The sequence below is a fragment of the Haplochromis burtoni genome, unplaced genomic scaffold, assembly GCF_018398535.1.
Source record: "Haplochromis burtoni strain Fernald_Lab_line unplaced genomic scaffold, NCSU_Asbu1 Contig_814, whole genome shotgun sequence".
NCBI lineage: Eukaryota > Metazoa > Chordata > Actinopteri > Cichliformes > Cichlidae > Haplochromis > Haplochromis burtoni.
Window position 1 is genome coordinate 1 of NW_024583175.1, and position 16,831 is coordinate 16,831.

The 16,831-nt window shown below is 40.3% G+C and overlaps 2 protein-coding genes across 2 annotated transcripts in view; one reads left to right on the forward strand and one right to left on the reverse strand.

Moving 5' to 3' along the window:
• Positions 1–2,602: 2,602 nt before the first annotated feature.
• prr33 (proline rich 33) lies at positions 2,603–12,974 on the forward strand. Its single transcript, XM_005950604.2, has 3 exons — positions 2,603–2,820; positions 3,184–3,232; positions 7,988–12,974. Exon 3 carries the CDS (start codon positions 8,003–8,005, stop codon positions 11,075–11,077), a length of 3,075 nt encoding a protein of 1,024 aa, XP_005950666.1. The 5' UTR covers positions 2,603–2,820; positions 3,184–3,232; positions 7,988–8,002; the 3' UTR covers positions 11,078–12,974.
• lsp1a (lymphocyte specific protein 1 a) overlaps positions 6,781–16,831 on the reverse strand; it is a 48,207-nt gene continuing 38,156 nt past the window's right edge. Inside the window, exons 10-14 of the mRNA XM_005950606.3 lie at positions 16,200–16,337; positions 14,868–14,963; positions 14,296–14,382; positions 13,755–13,863; positions 6,781–7,644 (exon numbers count right to left, since the gene is read on the reverse strand). Of these exons, the coding sequence (XP_005950668.1) occupies positions 7,622–7,644; positions 13,755–13,863; positions 14,296–14,382; positions 14,868–14,963; positions 16,200–16,337 (453 nt within the window). The 3' untranslated portion in view covers positions 6,781–7,621. The remainder of the gene's footprint in view (positions 7,645–13,754; positions 13,864–14,295; positions 14,383–14,867; positions 14,964–16,199; positions 16,338–16,831) is intronic.

The window sequence follows — 16,831 nt, forward strand, 5'->3', positions numbered from 1 at the left end:
TCTCCAATAGGATCAATATTTTCCTTAAATGGTCAATTAGATTATTTAACCGTGTGATTTTTACGGTATGGAGGAGTATATATAAAATAAAGGAAGTAAATGAAATATTTAAACCAAACCACTGACTCAAATGACCTGGGTCCACATTACAGCCTCATTTATGGATTGGATGATTGAGGTTTGAGCCTTTGTGGTTGTGTCGGTCACTCTGGCACCAGCACCATGCCCAAATTGTTCATTGGATTCAAATTCAGGGGAGAGTCTTTGATAAAAAACTTCTTTGTGTGGGTGGGCGTTGGAGGACAGAGGACAGAGAAACAGCAAATAGCATAGTGTTCTTCGCTACTTCTCCTCACTTGGACCCTGAGGTCAACTCTCATAGGCAGAACCTGGACTTGTTGCTAAACATTCCTCGACATTTTCAGTGCACATGTTGCTGACACTATAAGTGCAAGTAGTCTGACTGTAAAGGGCAATCATGGCAGTCCTCCTGGCAGCTCTGTGAGACCAGAGATTGACTGTTGGTTTCCATATTGTTCAGGTAAGGAGCTATCAGTCATATAGTATAAAACTTGTCATCCAAAGTTATCGGTTAGAAAAAACATGAATGGTTTTTGGTCACTGCCACATTCTCTACACAGCACTTAATATAGAAGAGGACAGACTGAGTGAAGGTCTCTAGGTCCTGCTGTTTAAAGATGGACCAGTCCAAGTAAATTCAGGAACTAATGAGAAACAAATAAATTAAATCTCTCTCTCTCTGAAAAAGGTTATAAAGCCATTTCTAAAGCTGTGGGAGTCCAGTGAACCACAATGAGAGCCATTATCCACAAATGGCAAAAACAGAACAGAGCTTAAACTTACCAGGAGTGGCCGCCGAACCAAAATTACCTCAAGAGCATAGCGACGACTCATCTAAGAAGTCATTAAAAAAAACAAAAAAACAGAACAGCATCCGAAGAACTGCAGGCCTCACTTGCCTCAGTCAAGGTCATTGTTCATGACTCCACCATAAGAAAGAGATTGGGTCAAAATGGCAGGAGCAGGAGTTCAGCGAACTGGAGGGGCTCGTGCTGCCCGAGCAGGAGCTCAGCGAGCCGGAGGAGCTCAGCGAGCCGGAGGAGCTCAGCGAGCTGCAGGAGCCCAGTGAGCTGCAGGAGCCCAGTGAGCTGGAGGGGCCCGTGCTGCCTGCAGAGGAGCTTGGCGAGCCGGAGGAGCTCAGCGAGCTGAAGGAGCCCATGCTGCCCGTGGAGGAGCCCATGCTTCCTGTGGAGGAGCTCATTGAGTGGGAGGGCCTCAGCACACCAGAGGGGCCCGCGCTGCCCAAGCAGGGGGTCAGCACACTGGAGGAACAAAGTCCATGTCCAGCACAGCCTGCACGGCCACGTCCACGTTCTGCTTGGCTGGCACGTCATGGATTTGTTGCAGTGCTACGCCGGTAGCCGCCGGAGCTGCCACGACTGTGGCCGCCGGAGCTGCCACCCATGCCGGGTGACATGACACGGGAGTCTAGAGAGCTAACGGGATTTATTGTGTTCTTGTTATTACATTTTTCTAGTTACAGAAATTTTAGAGGGCTATCCCTCAATACTGTAAATGCACAAGAGTGTCTTGCTAATTTCATTTTTGACATACACTAATTCTTATATTATTGTGCACAATTTGCAAAAAACAGCATGTGCATTAAAATACACTATGTCCTAGGGGCTATACGGAAAGGCAAACATGAATTTCAATAGCAGCAGTGAACCTTCGATAGGTTCTATAAGGAAAAAAAATACGACATCATTTTTGGTTTCTGCAGGTAATGGCGGCCATATGATAGTTCCTGTTGACAACATGATGATGTTTATTCCAATGTAGAAAGTGCTATGAACACCTGATGTTTTTGTTGCTGCGTGCACAAAGGAAACCACAACCAGAGACATGTTGAATGCATATGTAATTACATTTTCATATGCAATAAAGTTATTCCTCTAGCTTATTTGGTTGCAATTCTATCCGGATTTAAAATTACTTACCCAAGGGCACTTACCCATTTTTGCTCACTGCGTTGAGTCCAACCCGCAGCCCTTTACTGCCCAACTTTCCAGTCAAACATACAAAAAAATAGGAAATCTGGGAGGGGGCAAACACTTTTTCACATCATTGTACACATCAAAAGCACTAGCAGTGAAACCAAATAGAAACCAAAAACAAAAAGCAACACAAAACCCAGGACCAGAGAGTGGTGACGAGTGATAACAGCGCTGAGAGGATGCTTAAATAAAACCTGTTTGAAGGCCAACCTTTAAGGTTAGCCACTGGGAGACTTCTTTTTTCTGACTAGAAAATTAAAATGAGGTCTGATTTTTAGATTTAGTTTCACCATACACAGTTCAAAAATGTCAAAAAATTAAATGTCCCATCAATAAGGACCCTTGAAGCAACAAGGATGCTAATAGACTGATAGAAAGTTAAGCATTTGTTATTCTTGGGAGCACACTTCACAACCCTCTGTTGGACCTTTGGTGCACCCCTGAAGGACCCCTGGGAGGCCCTCAGACCCCAGTTTTAGAGCCCTGAGGTGGTGAAACCTAAGGTGCCGTGGTCTGTCAGTGATGCATCTCGCCTCAGCTCGCCTTGCTGTCACAACTACGCTGCTGTCACTGAGCAGCTCGCAGGGCTCAGGATTTATTTTTGGATTATCATGGCGCCTGTTCCTTCCATTTGCAGAAGGGGGGTCGAGTTGGGCTCAACATGAACCTGCCGCTCTGACACTCCGGGCTGGGACAAGCAGGCAGCAGCCGGCCGGCCGCCCCCCAAGCAGCAGTCGCACAGGTAAACACACCATAATTACGCCTTTTGTTCTCCAAATAGAGCGTAGGGACACTGTTCGCGGGGTTAGTGAGGCAGAATCACCCCCCCCCCCAACTCGGCACCAAGGTGTCTGATGTGATTGGGGAGCTCGGGGTGCTTTTTCTTGTCCTCAGTGCAACATTAAAGCACCAGCAGGGATGAGCTAGGTGCTAATCACGCACTGTTTTGGCTTCAAAAACACACTCTGTCCTCTCGGTTATTTGTCCTCTTCTGCAATGAGGTCAATGAGATTGACTGTACTCTTATCTTCTTTTGTGTAGTTCTTGAGAATAAAGCTGCTCACTGTTTTACAATGAGCTTGAACCTGTGCTCTGTTCTGTTAAGGGGAACCTGCCTGGAGTGCTTTTGAACATCAGCAACAAGTTTTTACCTGGTAAGCTCTCCCATTTTTCATCAAAAACCACTGTTTGCTGTGATTGATCGTCATAACTTCAGGTTAATGACTTTTTGGGGTGGATTCATTTGCTTAAGCAGGGCATTGTGGAGCAGCTTGGCCTTTATTACACAGCTATTATTACTCTTTCCTCTTTTGAACTAGCATCCTGAAGGCACTCCAAATACCAAAACTACCAAAGCCTTAAAAGGAGCAGTGAGCATCTCATGTGTCAGGCAGGCAGCAGGTTCAGACAGGGAGATGTGTGCATGCAAGGGTGGGTGGGAGGTCTAAAACACAACCAGCACTGGCCTACATTTCACTGAGGTGACACACATAGTAAACTGAGGGTATCAAACACTCGTTTTTGCAGACTTCATGATGTCAGCATTGCTTTATTTGTAACACGAACCTTCTTATTACTTCTTATCAAAAACATTTCTGCATCTTATTTTAAGCTGACCTCGACTCTGCTGTCTCATTTTCCATTAATTAAAAAAGAACTACAGAACAGTCCATTAGAAAATATATCTCCTAGTCTGAGGTTCATGATCCATTTCTGTTAAGTGGTGCTGTCATGTGATTGGACATTCTCAGTGACAACATATTTCCCAGGCCCTATCAGGCGTCTGGGAGCTGTGATGTCATAAGGTCAGATGCTTTGCATTCACTTTCACCCTTCAGCAGAACTGCACATACACGTCTATATGTGTGCTTTTATTTATGTGGGGTGAGACATGAGAGGATATGTGATGGAGCTGCCCTCCATTTCTGTATGGTATTAAATATCAAACTATGATTTATGGCCTGACTGGGAAAGCAAATATAACCTTTTTTTTTTTTCCCCAAAATAATAACACCAACACAAGGTAAATATGTTAAATTCTTGAATTTAAAGAAAGAAAGAAAAGTCTAGTTTGTTAAGTGCAAAGTAAATCATCTCACTAAGTAATAGGGAGATACCCAAAAATCAGCCATTTATTGATTCTACTGGTTTTGACATTGGAGAATGTACAGGATTATTGTGACTCCATGACATGTTCTCTAGCATCACTATTACCAAGAAATATCTATGCATGAAGCTATATGACACAAGTCAATTAGTTAGACTACAATAAAATAAAGGCCTGGATGTAATAACTTTTTCTATATTCAGACAAAATTGTTCTTAAAAATCTAAAAAAAAAAAATCACAGAAACATGTTGTCTAAATACACTGGACGGTATTACCTTAGTCTTCGGCAACACTATGGAACCTGGGAGCAATTTTTGATCAGGATATCTCCTTGAGTGCACATATTCAGCTAATATGTAGGTCTGCTTTCTTTCTTTCTTTGGAGTATCTATAAAATTAGAAACATCTTGTCTGAGTATTGCTGAAAAACAGGGGCTAAAAATAGGGATCACATTTCTCCCACATTGGCTTCTCTTTGGTGGCTGAACAATTGGCTTTAAAATTCTTTTAAAATTCTTTTTCTCAAATACAAAATTCTCAATAATCAGTCCCACCTGATCTTAAAGACCTTCTAGTACCATAGTATCCTAACAGAGCTCTTTGAGGTTTCTTGAGTTTCTGAGAGTAGAATGGGAGGAAAAGCCTTCAGCCATCGGGTCCCTTTCCTCTCCTGTGGAACCAGCTCCCAGTTTACCTTTCAGCTTTTGTTCAGACCGCTGCGATACGTCATGTGATTCACTGTAAGCTTTTCTTTTGCACTCACCTCTTTTCAGTCCCCATGTTTATATCTCACTTAAGCATGTCAATCGTCTTCATCTCCCTTGGTCTGTGTTTTGTCCTTGTCACCTCATTATTTTGTTCATCCGCTTTCACTTCCACCCCCCAACTGGTCGTGGCAGATGGTTGCCCATCCCTGAGACTGGTTCTGCTGGAGTTTTTTTCCTATTAAAAGGGAGTTTTTCTTTCTCACTACGTGTTTGCTCATAGGGAGTTATTTGATTGTTGGGGTTTTCTCTGTAGCGTCTTTACCTTACAGTATTAAGCCCATTTATGTGGCTGTTGTTGTAATTTGGCACTACATAACTGAACGTGAGGTGAATTAAAACTAATACACATTATCCTCCATCTATGGAAATTATCATATTGCAACTCCCCACATTTTATAACCTTAAATCTTGAACATGTAGAATGAAAGCCATAATAAACTTGACATTATTAGCTCTGATATTGATGTATAGCAAACTGTAAATAATGTATTGTCTATTGGGAATCTACAGATTCAGTTATAAGATTTTAAGGTCACAAATTGACAGTTTCTTCCCGTTTCTTTGACTTTCTGTTGAACTCTGAAAATACTTTATACTAAAGATACTAAATACTAAAAAATACTAAAGTGACAATTCTTTAAGACAAAGATATAATTTTGTGAAAAGATTTCTGTGTAAGTCAGTAAGTTTACTAAGAATAGACTACGCGGCTGCAGTCAATGGAGAAATATAGCTTGCATTTATATACATTCATCTTACTCACTTCTCCTGTTACACCAAGTTTGTATCTGATGGCTTTAAGGCAGCTGGTCCTGCAGAGACTCCATCTGAGAATCCGCATCACAGCTCTCTGATTTATTGTTTTTAGGAAAGTGATGCGGCCTGTAAAAAACCAGGAGTCTTAAAAAAAGAAAGCAGGTGATTGGCCAGCGTCCGCTTTGCCTTCAAACTAAAATTAGGCTGTGAAACAGGCTTCCAGCATCAGCTGTGAAGGGGTATCATAGAGCAGGAGGAGTTCAGCTTGATTCTTTGGGTGGGTGTTTCAGCCTGAATTGCCAATATCTGTCTTCCATCAGGACATCAGTGTTTGAGGCACAGGAAAAACTTTTCGAGAGAAGTTGATGTATTTTAACTCTTGCCAGACTAACGCCTTGTTCATATGCTAAGAATGCACATCTTTTCCATCTGTCTCCAATGGAATACCTTTGTATTGCTAAAATTGGGAATAAAATATTTCTGAAACAGACTGAAACCTTAGTAGTCTATAGTAACCCAATATCATTTTACCATACTTTGTACACTATAGGTGCCTGGTTAGTGGCTAGTAAAAGCATGCTAGCTCTCTGGTTAAAGGGGTTATTTTTTGCTGTTCATTGCCTTTAATGAAAAATGTAAATAATAATGATAATATATTTGTGGTAATAAGTAATGGATCAGTATACTGCTGCCTGTCCAACTGGTTGCTCATCCCATGGATTCCATTTCTACCAAGACTGGAAACAGATAGTCCCTCCCCTGCATTATAGCCGTGTTGAGTTTGGCATAAGTGGGACGTGAACCAATTATATGGTAGTGTTATTACCAATTATAGACTTTACTGAGCAAAGTTGGAGAAGCTTCCAAGTCTGAAAAATAAAGAACAATTAAAAACTGAATACTACATATTTGTTCAGAAGGCTAACGGAGGGTGACTGCTGTGGTTGCAAAAAGAGTCACATTTGCATTCTTACTAAACACTTTCCAGATGAATTCACGGTCTCAGGTGATAGTTTCAAATTTAACTGCAATAAACAGCAAACTAAGCTAAAGTGAAGACACAACTCAAGTAAAAAAAGAAAGAGATTTTAATTTAATCAAGAAAATGACTTAAAAACACATACAGGTAAACATTGCAGGACATTAAAGGTGAAAAATGTCATTTAGTTTGGATGTTATTAGTCTTCTGAATTGCAGTATCAGTCCCATACACACCAACTTTAACTGCCCCCCTTTATCTTCCTGCAAGCAGAACAAGCTGCTGCATTGTAATCAAAGTTAAACAGTGGAACAGATTATGTAGACATCTAGTGGTTTTGTGAAGAAGTGTATACTGAGGCAGTAAATGTGAAATTAAGATAGCAAATGTCAGCTGTGTTTCAAATCTCTCCCAAGTCCAGCTTCTTTTCAAGATTGTTCTTTAGCAAAGGTTTAAGTTCAGAACATGTAACACGTCAAAGGGTGAACCAACACTTCTATGCAATTTCTAAAATGTAGATGATTTCTATAGGACCCCTCCCCCATACATTTAATATTTCACAAAACATCACCATTCAGTGATCAACTAGACTTGAATTATGATTTACCAAAAACTGCAGAGGAGAAGAAAAACAAATAGCAAAGTTTACAGTCAGATATATACACAATACTAGAAATGCAATGCAAGAAAACGTGGAAAGAAAGAGAAAATCGGTTAAATATAAACATTAAATGATCAAATGGTTTTGGGCTTGAGCTGATGCTTTCTTGTATAATTGTACAACCTCCACAATCTTGAGAAACCTCTATTTAGCAGTTTCCCTGTAGGTATTAACAAAGTTTTTCTGGTTCTGGTTACTTGTGTTAGATGTCTGTATCGCCAGCACATTGTTGTGAGATCAAGATGGAAACCACTTGAAGAGCAGTGCCATTTCAGTAATCACTGTGACATAAATCTGCAAAAAACAACAAGAAAATTGTTGCAAAACAGTCAAACTCCCATTTGCGCAATTTTCGGAAACATTTTCAGGACCAACTTACTAAATCCTTCATTAATTTAAGTTAAGTTAAGATAAAATGCTGTGAGTCTGGTTACATTTCTGAAAGAAAAAGCTCAATGACCAATGTTAAAGACAGAATTTAAATCAATGATTGACTTACAGTCAGAACTAAAGACGAGGAACCAACCATTATTATAATCTTATTTATTTATTGGCATCTGGACCAGTTTGGTATTGTACAGGTCCAGAGCTGTAATCTTTGTTAGTTTTTGACAGCTTGTGACTTTTTTCTCCTTAGGGTGCTGAAGCACTCATGGCTGTCGCTTATGGTAGTGTCACCCAGCCAGGCCTGCTTTCCCAGCAGTACCCCCCACCCCTGCTTCCCAAGCCTGGAAAGGACAATGTTCGGCTTCAGAAACTCCTCAAAAGGACTGCCAAGAAAAAAGCTTCTGCTCAAGCATCACAGTCTACCGCACTTTTCCGCTCCAGCCTCTCCCCTGTAAATGAAGCAAGCCCTGACCTCGAGCACAGTGACCACTCCACCCCACCTCGCACTCCAGACACACCACAGAGCATCTACAGCAACCAACAGTCACCAAGGTTCATCATCAGGCTTCCGTATCAGCATGTGGCATCGCCATACCCACAGCGTGCAGCTTATGGCAGAGGAGCTAGGATGTCACCTCCAACAGTGGCAATGCCTTCATACTCTTACTCTCAACATGTCACCACAGTTTCTTACCCAGTTTACCCTGAAGGAGTCTCAGCAGCCCTGGGGCAAGTCACTCAGCCAGGGCCACCCAAAGTGCTGCTGTTGGCTTCTGAGGTGACAGTATCTGCTGCTGAATTGGACATAGCTGTAGCAACCGCACCTTCAAAACCTCGAAGTCCAGGTCCAACTCCATTTACAATAGCTGGGGGTCAGCCAGTGATTAGACCTCTCACTGTGTTGACCCCACTGGTCAAACCCAGAAGTCCACGTCCAACATTTAAAGCAACCGAACCCTCAAAATCACCCAAACCCATGTTTGATGTCCCTCAAATTAGGATGTACACTGCAAGCACATCCTTTTACGAGAATTCCAGAATGCCACCAGTGTATGACACAGCTGGATTAACTGCTATTGGTAGTACATTACCTCAAAGTAAGACACCAGTTGAGACAAAACAAGCTACTCAGAGAACAACACCAACTTCAGATATTAAGAGAGGCATTACACCAACAGCAGAGATTAATGCCACCATTGTTCCTGCTTTGGAGATCAACACAGCCACATCAATATCTGAAATCAAAAGAGTCACGCCAACTGCCGAAATCAAAAGAGTCACGCCAACTGCCGAAATCAAAAGAGTCACGCCAACTGCCGAAATCAAAAGAGTCACCCCAACTGCCGAAATCAAAAGAGTCACCCCATCTGCCGAAATCAAAAGAGTCACCCCATCTGCTGAAATCAAAAGAGCCCCACCAACAACAACTGAAATCAAGAAAGTCACCCCAACAGCTGAAATCAGAGTTAAAACACCAACTTATGAGTTCCAAACATCAAGAACTGCAGCAGGAAGGCCTAAAACACCAGCGCACCATGTAAACCGCGCTGCAACACCAGTATTTGAGATCTCAAGACCCAATCCTCTCTTATTTGCAGTGTCACCAGTCACAGTAGAGTCAGAGTGGTCGAGGGCACCTCAAACAGTGGTAAGCAGTTCATCTGCTTCCCAAAGTGTGAAGACTACAGTGCCTCTTGAACAAACATTAAATAGGGACATCCACTCAGACATGATGCCTTCAGCAAAACCAATACAACCAAGTATTAGAAAGTCAAAGTCGGAACCCATGCTGTCAAGCAGAAAGAGTTCAACTGGGTCTGAAGAGCCCAAAACTTCAATAACACCAGCAGTGACTGCGTATCAGAGGGCTAAGACTCCAACATATGAGGCATCCCGACTTATTACCACATCACCTGGCTATAAAAGACCAAAGACACCCACCTTTGGGACATCACCTTTAAGTGGGTCACCTATAGGCTTTCAGAGACCTAAAACACCAACTCAAGTGTCTCAAAAGTCAAAGTCTAGTTATCGTGGACTCACACCGGCTGAATACGCTGCTTATGGAGGAATCAGAACTTACTCTCCAGCATTTGATATTTCAGTTTCAACTACGCTGACTAAAGAGGATGATAAAGCTAAAAGAGAGATCTCTGAAGAATCAAAAGCCCCCAGCCAAGAACCCTCTGAGCCATCTACAGTCAAAGAAACACCAAAAAATGTTGCTCACTACCACCAGAGAGATGAGAAGGTTGCTGCCACACCTCCAGTCCCTTTTATTGTTGTTACACAAGCATCTGACTCACCTGGAGCGATGTTAACACAAGAGAAGAGCACTGTACCTGGTCTGGTTGCAGCAAAAGGAGATACAACAATCATTCAAGAAATGCCAAAAACTATACTTTCAACAGCAGAGAATGAGAAAGTGGAAACACTTATTCAAGAAACTAAACCAAAGACTCCTGAAACCAAACATCCTTTGCCTAAAGGTGGAGACCAAGATCCCCTGAAGGCAGTAAAGAAGCTTCTAGGTAAAGAAAAAGTTCCGACTGCTGAGCAGAAATCTATACCTGAGAAAAATGCTGATGTCGCAGAAATAAAGGAACAAGGAAAACCTGTAAATGTCACTAATATCACACCTAAAGGCTCAAAGCCAAGTACTGCAGCATTTCCTCTGCTTAAGGTTTCTGCTGCTGTAGCAGACAAAGAACAGGACAGGAAAACAGAATCACCTTCAGGAGATCAATTGGCACCTGAGAAAAAGGACAGTGATGAGAGCCTCCCAGCAGGCGAGTCTCTTCTTAAAGCCATAGTAAAGCCGAAGGGATTGAAATCTAAAGCGAGCGGTTGGTCAAGGCTCAAGACACACATGGTGGTGGAGCAGGCGGAGCCCAAATTCCCAGATACAGGCGCTGAGAAGGTGGTCACGGGGCAGGACCAGAAGGAGACAAAAACAGTGGAGAAGGCTGGAGACGAGCCCAGCACCCAAAATGAAAACCAAACCAAAGACTCTCCCAAGGCGACACAAATGTGGGACGCTGTCCTCTTCCAAATGTTTTCTTCCAAGGAGAACATTATGCACCAGATTGAGTTAAATAAAAGTGAGGAGGAGAAGAAAGAAGAGGGAAAAGATGAGCTGAAAGAAATACCGTCATTCGCGTACAGGTTGCCTGTGCTGCTTTTCAGTCCAAAATTTGATGCTAAAAAGCTCAAAGAGGCAGCATCGAGGCCGGTCACAAAAATTTCCACTGTATTTGAAATGGGCCTGATTGGGCGAAAAGGTAAAGATGAGGAACCAAAAGACTTTAATAGAACAGCAAGGGGGTTCACCACTTCTTAAGCTACACCCAAGATGAAGTGCCAAGACAAAAGTGTAAAAAACCAAAAAAAACAAAAAAAACCAGGATTCTATGTTTAATGTACAGATGCAGAAAATCTTAGCCACAGAAACAATGTAAAAGTCTGGAGTCTTAGTCCCTTGTTGCTGCAGTGCTGAAGAAAACTTCGGTCAGAACTTTATACTTGACAAATGCTTTGTGTGACTGGCTGTCAGGGTGTTAGCATACATGTCTGTATTTGTGGATTAGCTTGAAAGAGAGCTCTCTTTGTCTTAAAGTCATTGAGACATCACACCAAGTGTTGTAAGAGCTTCTCGTTTGTTCTTTTCTTCAAAGTGTTCACAATAAACAGACACTGTTAGATTATGAATTAGCGAGATTTTAAAAGTGCCCTGTGGAGTTTTCTATTAAGAAACATACATACTGTTAGGTGTTTAAAAGGTCAGGGTGTTGAGTGTAATTTTCATTTGCAAAGCATTTTGAAAATATGGTTCTTATATTTCTGGTTCTTAGCTTTCATCTTTTCTGCTTTGTTGGTGCATTGCTACAAATTTAGGCTTTGGCTTCACTCTACCAACTGTAATGAAAAGGACAAAACCTAAGAGATTAAAATTGAGTTATTCTAACTGCATGAAACAGGTCTTATAGTGTATGTAAAAACCACAACATACTGCTAATAGTGATCAGAAAACTCCATAGGGTACTTTTATTACAGAAATGTGGATGCTTAGAAAAATAAATTAACTTTTGGTGAATAAAAATATGTTTTTATGGCTAATAAATAAAATGTAAGTGATTTTATGATACATAATTTGTTCAATCATTATTCAAATATGCAGTTTTATTCAAACTGGTGCTACTTACCTTAGGGTAAGACTTCTCGTTATGATTTTGTTTTTCAGGCTGTAGATGGTTGTGTTTTGCGAATAAACCCTCTTAAAATCACACTGCATGAACATTTTTGAGATAATTTAAAATCACTATCATCTAACAAAAAAAAAGGGCAAATTGGAGGGAGTTTATTTAAATCTGACTAATATTATAATTTTCATGTTTACAGGTTACATATTGAGCCGCAGTACATTTTTACACATGCTTACTGGTAGCTGTATACGGTGGTAAATGCTGCATAAATAAAGCACTGGGCTTTGCTATGAAAAATATAATTCCCATATAAAGTTCAAATTACTATAAAATAATTTTAGTGATTTTCAGCTCAACATGTTAAATTTTACTGTGACTTAAAGACGGTTGATGAGCTAAAAGCGTGTGAAAGTTGTTTGAAGAACGATGAAGAGCAGCCTCCACTGTGATGGAGGTCAGTGGGATAGTGATCTGTGAGGTCAAAGGTAAAGACGCACAGAAGGGATTTGACTGTAATGCATGGTAGGCACTCCAAACTTTATTTTAAAAGCTTTGTTTGTTTGTTTTTTGTCCAGCCTGAGTCAGGAGAAGTCTTTCATTAGTGATCTTTTTAACGTGTGTGTTGGAGCTACTGATTATTCTAGGTACAGCTTATAAAAGTCATCTTTAGTTGCTGACACTGTCAGAATAAATCTTAAGCAGAGTTACCCTCATGTTCAATTTATTTACAGTAACACAAGAAATGAAAACTGCTGATTTTTTACTTTCCTACAGTTGGAAAATGTAAAAGAAATCTTTCTCTACCAAATTCAGTTCTTTTCATTTTCATATCTCTATCTAGGTTACTCTGTTTGAACATAGGTTAGCATTTCATAATAAAACCAAATTGTGACTTCTGTCTCTGTTGCTGTATTTTCGTTCTCACTGCTGTTTTATTTAAAGTGAAGCACTTTGAACTGTTTTCTTTTTCGTACATGAAGCTTGCTGTACTGCCGCCCTGCACAAAAGGTAATGAAAAATAAACTCAGTCTGACTTAAATGTTTCTCAACATGTACATTTTTCTTGCCCATAGGTTCAATTCAGCGTGGAACATCAGGGGCAGAGATAGCTCAGTAGGTAGAGTGGTGGCCCCATGATCGGAAGGTTGGGGGTTCGATTCCCCTGAGGTACCCCTGAGCAAGGTACCGTCCCTACACACTGCTCCCCAGGCACCCAGTGGCTGCCCACTGCTTCACTGAGTGAATGGGTTAAATGCAGAGAGGAATTTCCCCACGGGGATCAATAAAGTATACATTATTATTACATCAGTATATTTTTGAGTCATGCAATGAATTGAATGAAGAAAAGAGACAAGCTGAAACAGCTTCCTGCTGATCACAAGCTGAAAGACACTTCTGAACATCACAACAGATCAGCAGTTTTCCCTTTACCCTGATTCACACGCTTACATACATCAGCCAGCTCGCCAGATGGTTCAGGCATCATAGTGGAATCAATGCTTAGAGTTTAATGATGCTTTGATGTAGAATAAACTGCCAGGGCTGCACACTGCACATATATTAAATACAAAAATGCCACTAATTTGTTCTACTAGCAAATTCTCTAATGAAAGTCACTGAACCAAGCAATCCAATCTGAAAACAGGCTCCCTTTGTGCTCTGTAGTCAAGATGGTGACCACTGAGGGTAAGAACAGAGTGCTCTTACCATCTTGCTACTCAGAGGACTTTGTGTCATCATATCTGTAGGAACGGTGGTACACAGTTTAAGAGACAGCTAGCTCTTAGTCTTTTACTTCCTTGTCTGTGATCTTACCCGACTTTCCATTGGTGAACGTCCCTTCGTTCTCGTCATCCACAGGAATCTTCTCATATTTGCCGTGTCCAGTGACGACAAATTTGTACTTTTTATTAGCCGCTGAGCTCTGAAGAGATAAGCAAGAGCTCATTTTGAATATTTTTTACAGATTAGAAATCTGAAGATGAAAATCCAGGTCAAGATTTTCATATCACCATCACTGATGACATTTTTTAAAAATGATTCCTCCACCAGGTGACAGTGGTGGAGGCCTCTGAAGTGTTCTTCCCTTATAAAAAACACACTAGATGAGGAATGATGTGCCAGTTTCTCTAAAATGAGAAAACTGACTAACTCAGGCATCAGATAACTGTACTGTGAAGTTGTGAAAGGGACTTTTTTAAATTAAATATCCTTTTCCAGTGTTATATAGACCAAACAATGAACACTTCTGATGTACACAATAACAAAAGAAGCGAGGTAAATGCAAAGAAATTATTCTTAATTGAGCTTTACTTTACATTTAAGACTCTTCTGTGCTTGTATTCTATGTTTATACCTTCATGTTTTGTCCGGGCCTCCCCGACGAGTCTCCGATGACCTCCCACATGTTCTTCTTCTGCATCACATCTCCGGGTCTCAGATCCTGTTTTGTTTTTTAAAAAACATGGCTCAGGAGTCTTCCATGAAATCTGGTGCATAGACTGAATAAATCTAGCTGTTCTTGATTTGCATTCCACTTACATAAAAAAGGAAAAGACATACTTTTATTTTTTCTTAGTCGTTTCTAAATATTGAATTGTTTATGTAATTTCCTGATTTATTTGACATTTTTAGGATAAAGGAAATGGAGAAATCCTGTTATATAGAGTTATCTCTGACGTTGCCACTAGAGGGAAACCTCACATCGCAAACTGCACCTGAACGCATCACTGTGAGCTCAGCTATTACACAGGAGAGGCGAGTTTAGTGCAGCTGCTCTCTTCATTAAAACCGCGCACACACACAGATTTCCTTTGAATACATAAAAAACAGCTTAAAGGACAATCACGCTGCCTGTGAATGCCAAACAAAACTGCAGAAGCACCATTAACATCTGAAACCACTCTTGTTGGAGTGAATGTGACTTACAGCGGGTCTGCTGCTCAGCTGTCTGCTGCCGTCTGAGGGGCCTTTCACCCACTGATTGATCAGATTGGCCACGCCCACCTTCAGACCCTCAGTGTCCTGATTGATGAAGCACAAACAGGATGAAATGTTTCACTTTCATCTTCAGCTAAACTCAGATGTTTAGTTGAGTATTTAACTTTGTTTATTCAGTTGTTCCACACTTTCATTAAAGCAAACTAGGTTCATTTAGCTGGATAACAGCGTCCTGCTCTGTGGAGGCAAAACATGCCTCAAAGGGAGAGGCATAATAAACCTTCAATACAGCAATATATTTAAATAATAATGATGATGATAAGAAAATATGAAGAAAAGATAGATGAAAAATTAAGTAAAATACAAAAGTTTTAAATTATGGCCTGTTTACATTTTTTAAAGTATTATTTTTAATAGATTACATTTTTTAAAAGGAACCTTAAACTTTTTAAAAATACATTCATTTTCTTTCATTTATGAAATTGTTAATGTATTAGACTTTTTAAATATAAAATTAAAGTAAAAAATATATTTTTAATTTCCTTGGGTGGATAAAATTAAATGTGATTATTATACATATTAAAAATATAGTATAAAAAAATAAAAATGACAATTTAATTCACTTTAGCAGTAATCTTGCTTCTTTTTAAGATATAAAATGTTTAATTGGTGTAATTAAATTGCAGTCAGTGCTGGACCTGCAGAATAAATTCGATGAAAACTCCTTTGTAATATCCATAATATGTGTTTGATAAATAAATATATCTCCCTTAATTTGGTTCTTTGCTTTTCTCTTCATGACCTGCTGAGAAAAATCAAAGCTTGGACAAATTATTTTTAGCCCATAATAACCGCTCTCTGTTTCACTAACAAGCGCCTGTTTGACCGTTCACATCAAAGAATTCCCGTAAAACAGAACATATGAAACAGGTGAGGATGGATCTGTTTGCCAGACTTTAAATAAACACGTGAGGTTTTAGCCGTTAGGTCGGACAAACATGACGATCAAAGAGGCTTTAAATGGGTAAAAATTTCAATAATCCTCCACAAGCACATGCAGAAAAACAGCATGATCGGGTGAAGCAAAAGGGATTTGGTTCTAAAGTGAAGTGTTTTAATGTGATGCTAGCAACTTTATGGTCATCCTTAAACCCCCTAAAAAGCTTGTGATTACCTATTAAAATGACCAAGAGAAGTTCCTTTTAGGTCGAACTGGCTCTGCTTTAACTACATACCACAGATCGTAGCTTTACATGCATTTACATGAATGTAAAACAAAGCAGAAATCTAAAGGTACCCCGTTAGATTGTTTCCTCTCACCTTGCAGGTGGCTCCCTTGCTGGGACTCTGGCTCCAGGCCTCTCCAGCCTCAAACAGGTTCTTCTTGGAAGCGACAACCTCAGGTGATTGGGGCAGGTCATTCAGTGATGCCTTCACCGCCCGAGCCTCCTGAGAGTTCTGCACAAAGACAAACCTCACGGTTAGCAACAAGTGGCAGCATCCAAGGCTGAAAGATGAACATCATCTTATTGACATCTTATCTTATTATCATGTCCTGATATTTAAAACCTTAGAATTTATTTCAGAGAGGGTGTATTTGTTAAAAACGTTTGCTAGAATAAGCTGGAATGCTATGTTTCTTTGCAATATACATCTAACCACATTCAAATTGTGGTTTATATAAATGACATAGTTTAGGCAGATTTATGTGAATCACAGGTGTAATCTCAATCTAAAAGATTTATGGTGAGAATATTCTCTCTCCTGCAAACCTTTAATTTATGTTCTTTTGTTAAACCTGTTCTTGTGCTGCAGTCTATAAATCAGCATGGGAACCACCTGAGGTGAAAAGGAAAACAAGAAATGGAAAGATAAAAATAAAAAGCTGGGATCACCACGTTTTCCTGTCATGCATCCGTTTTACACGCACAATTGAAAATATGTGCGGGTGA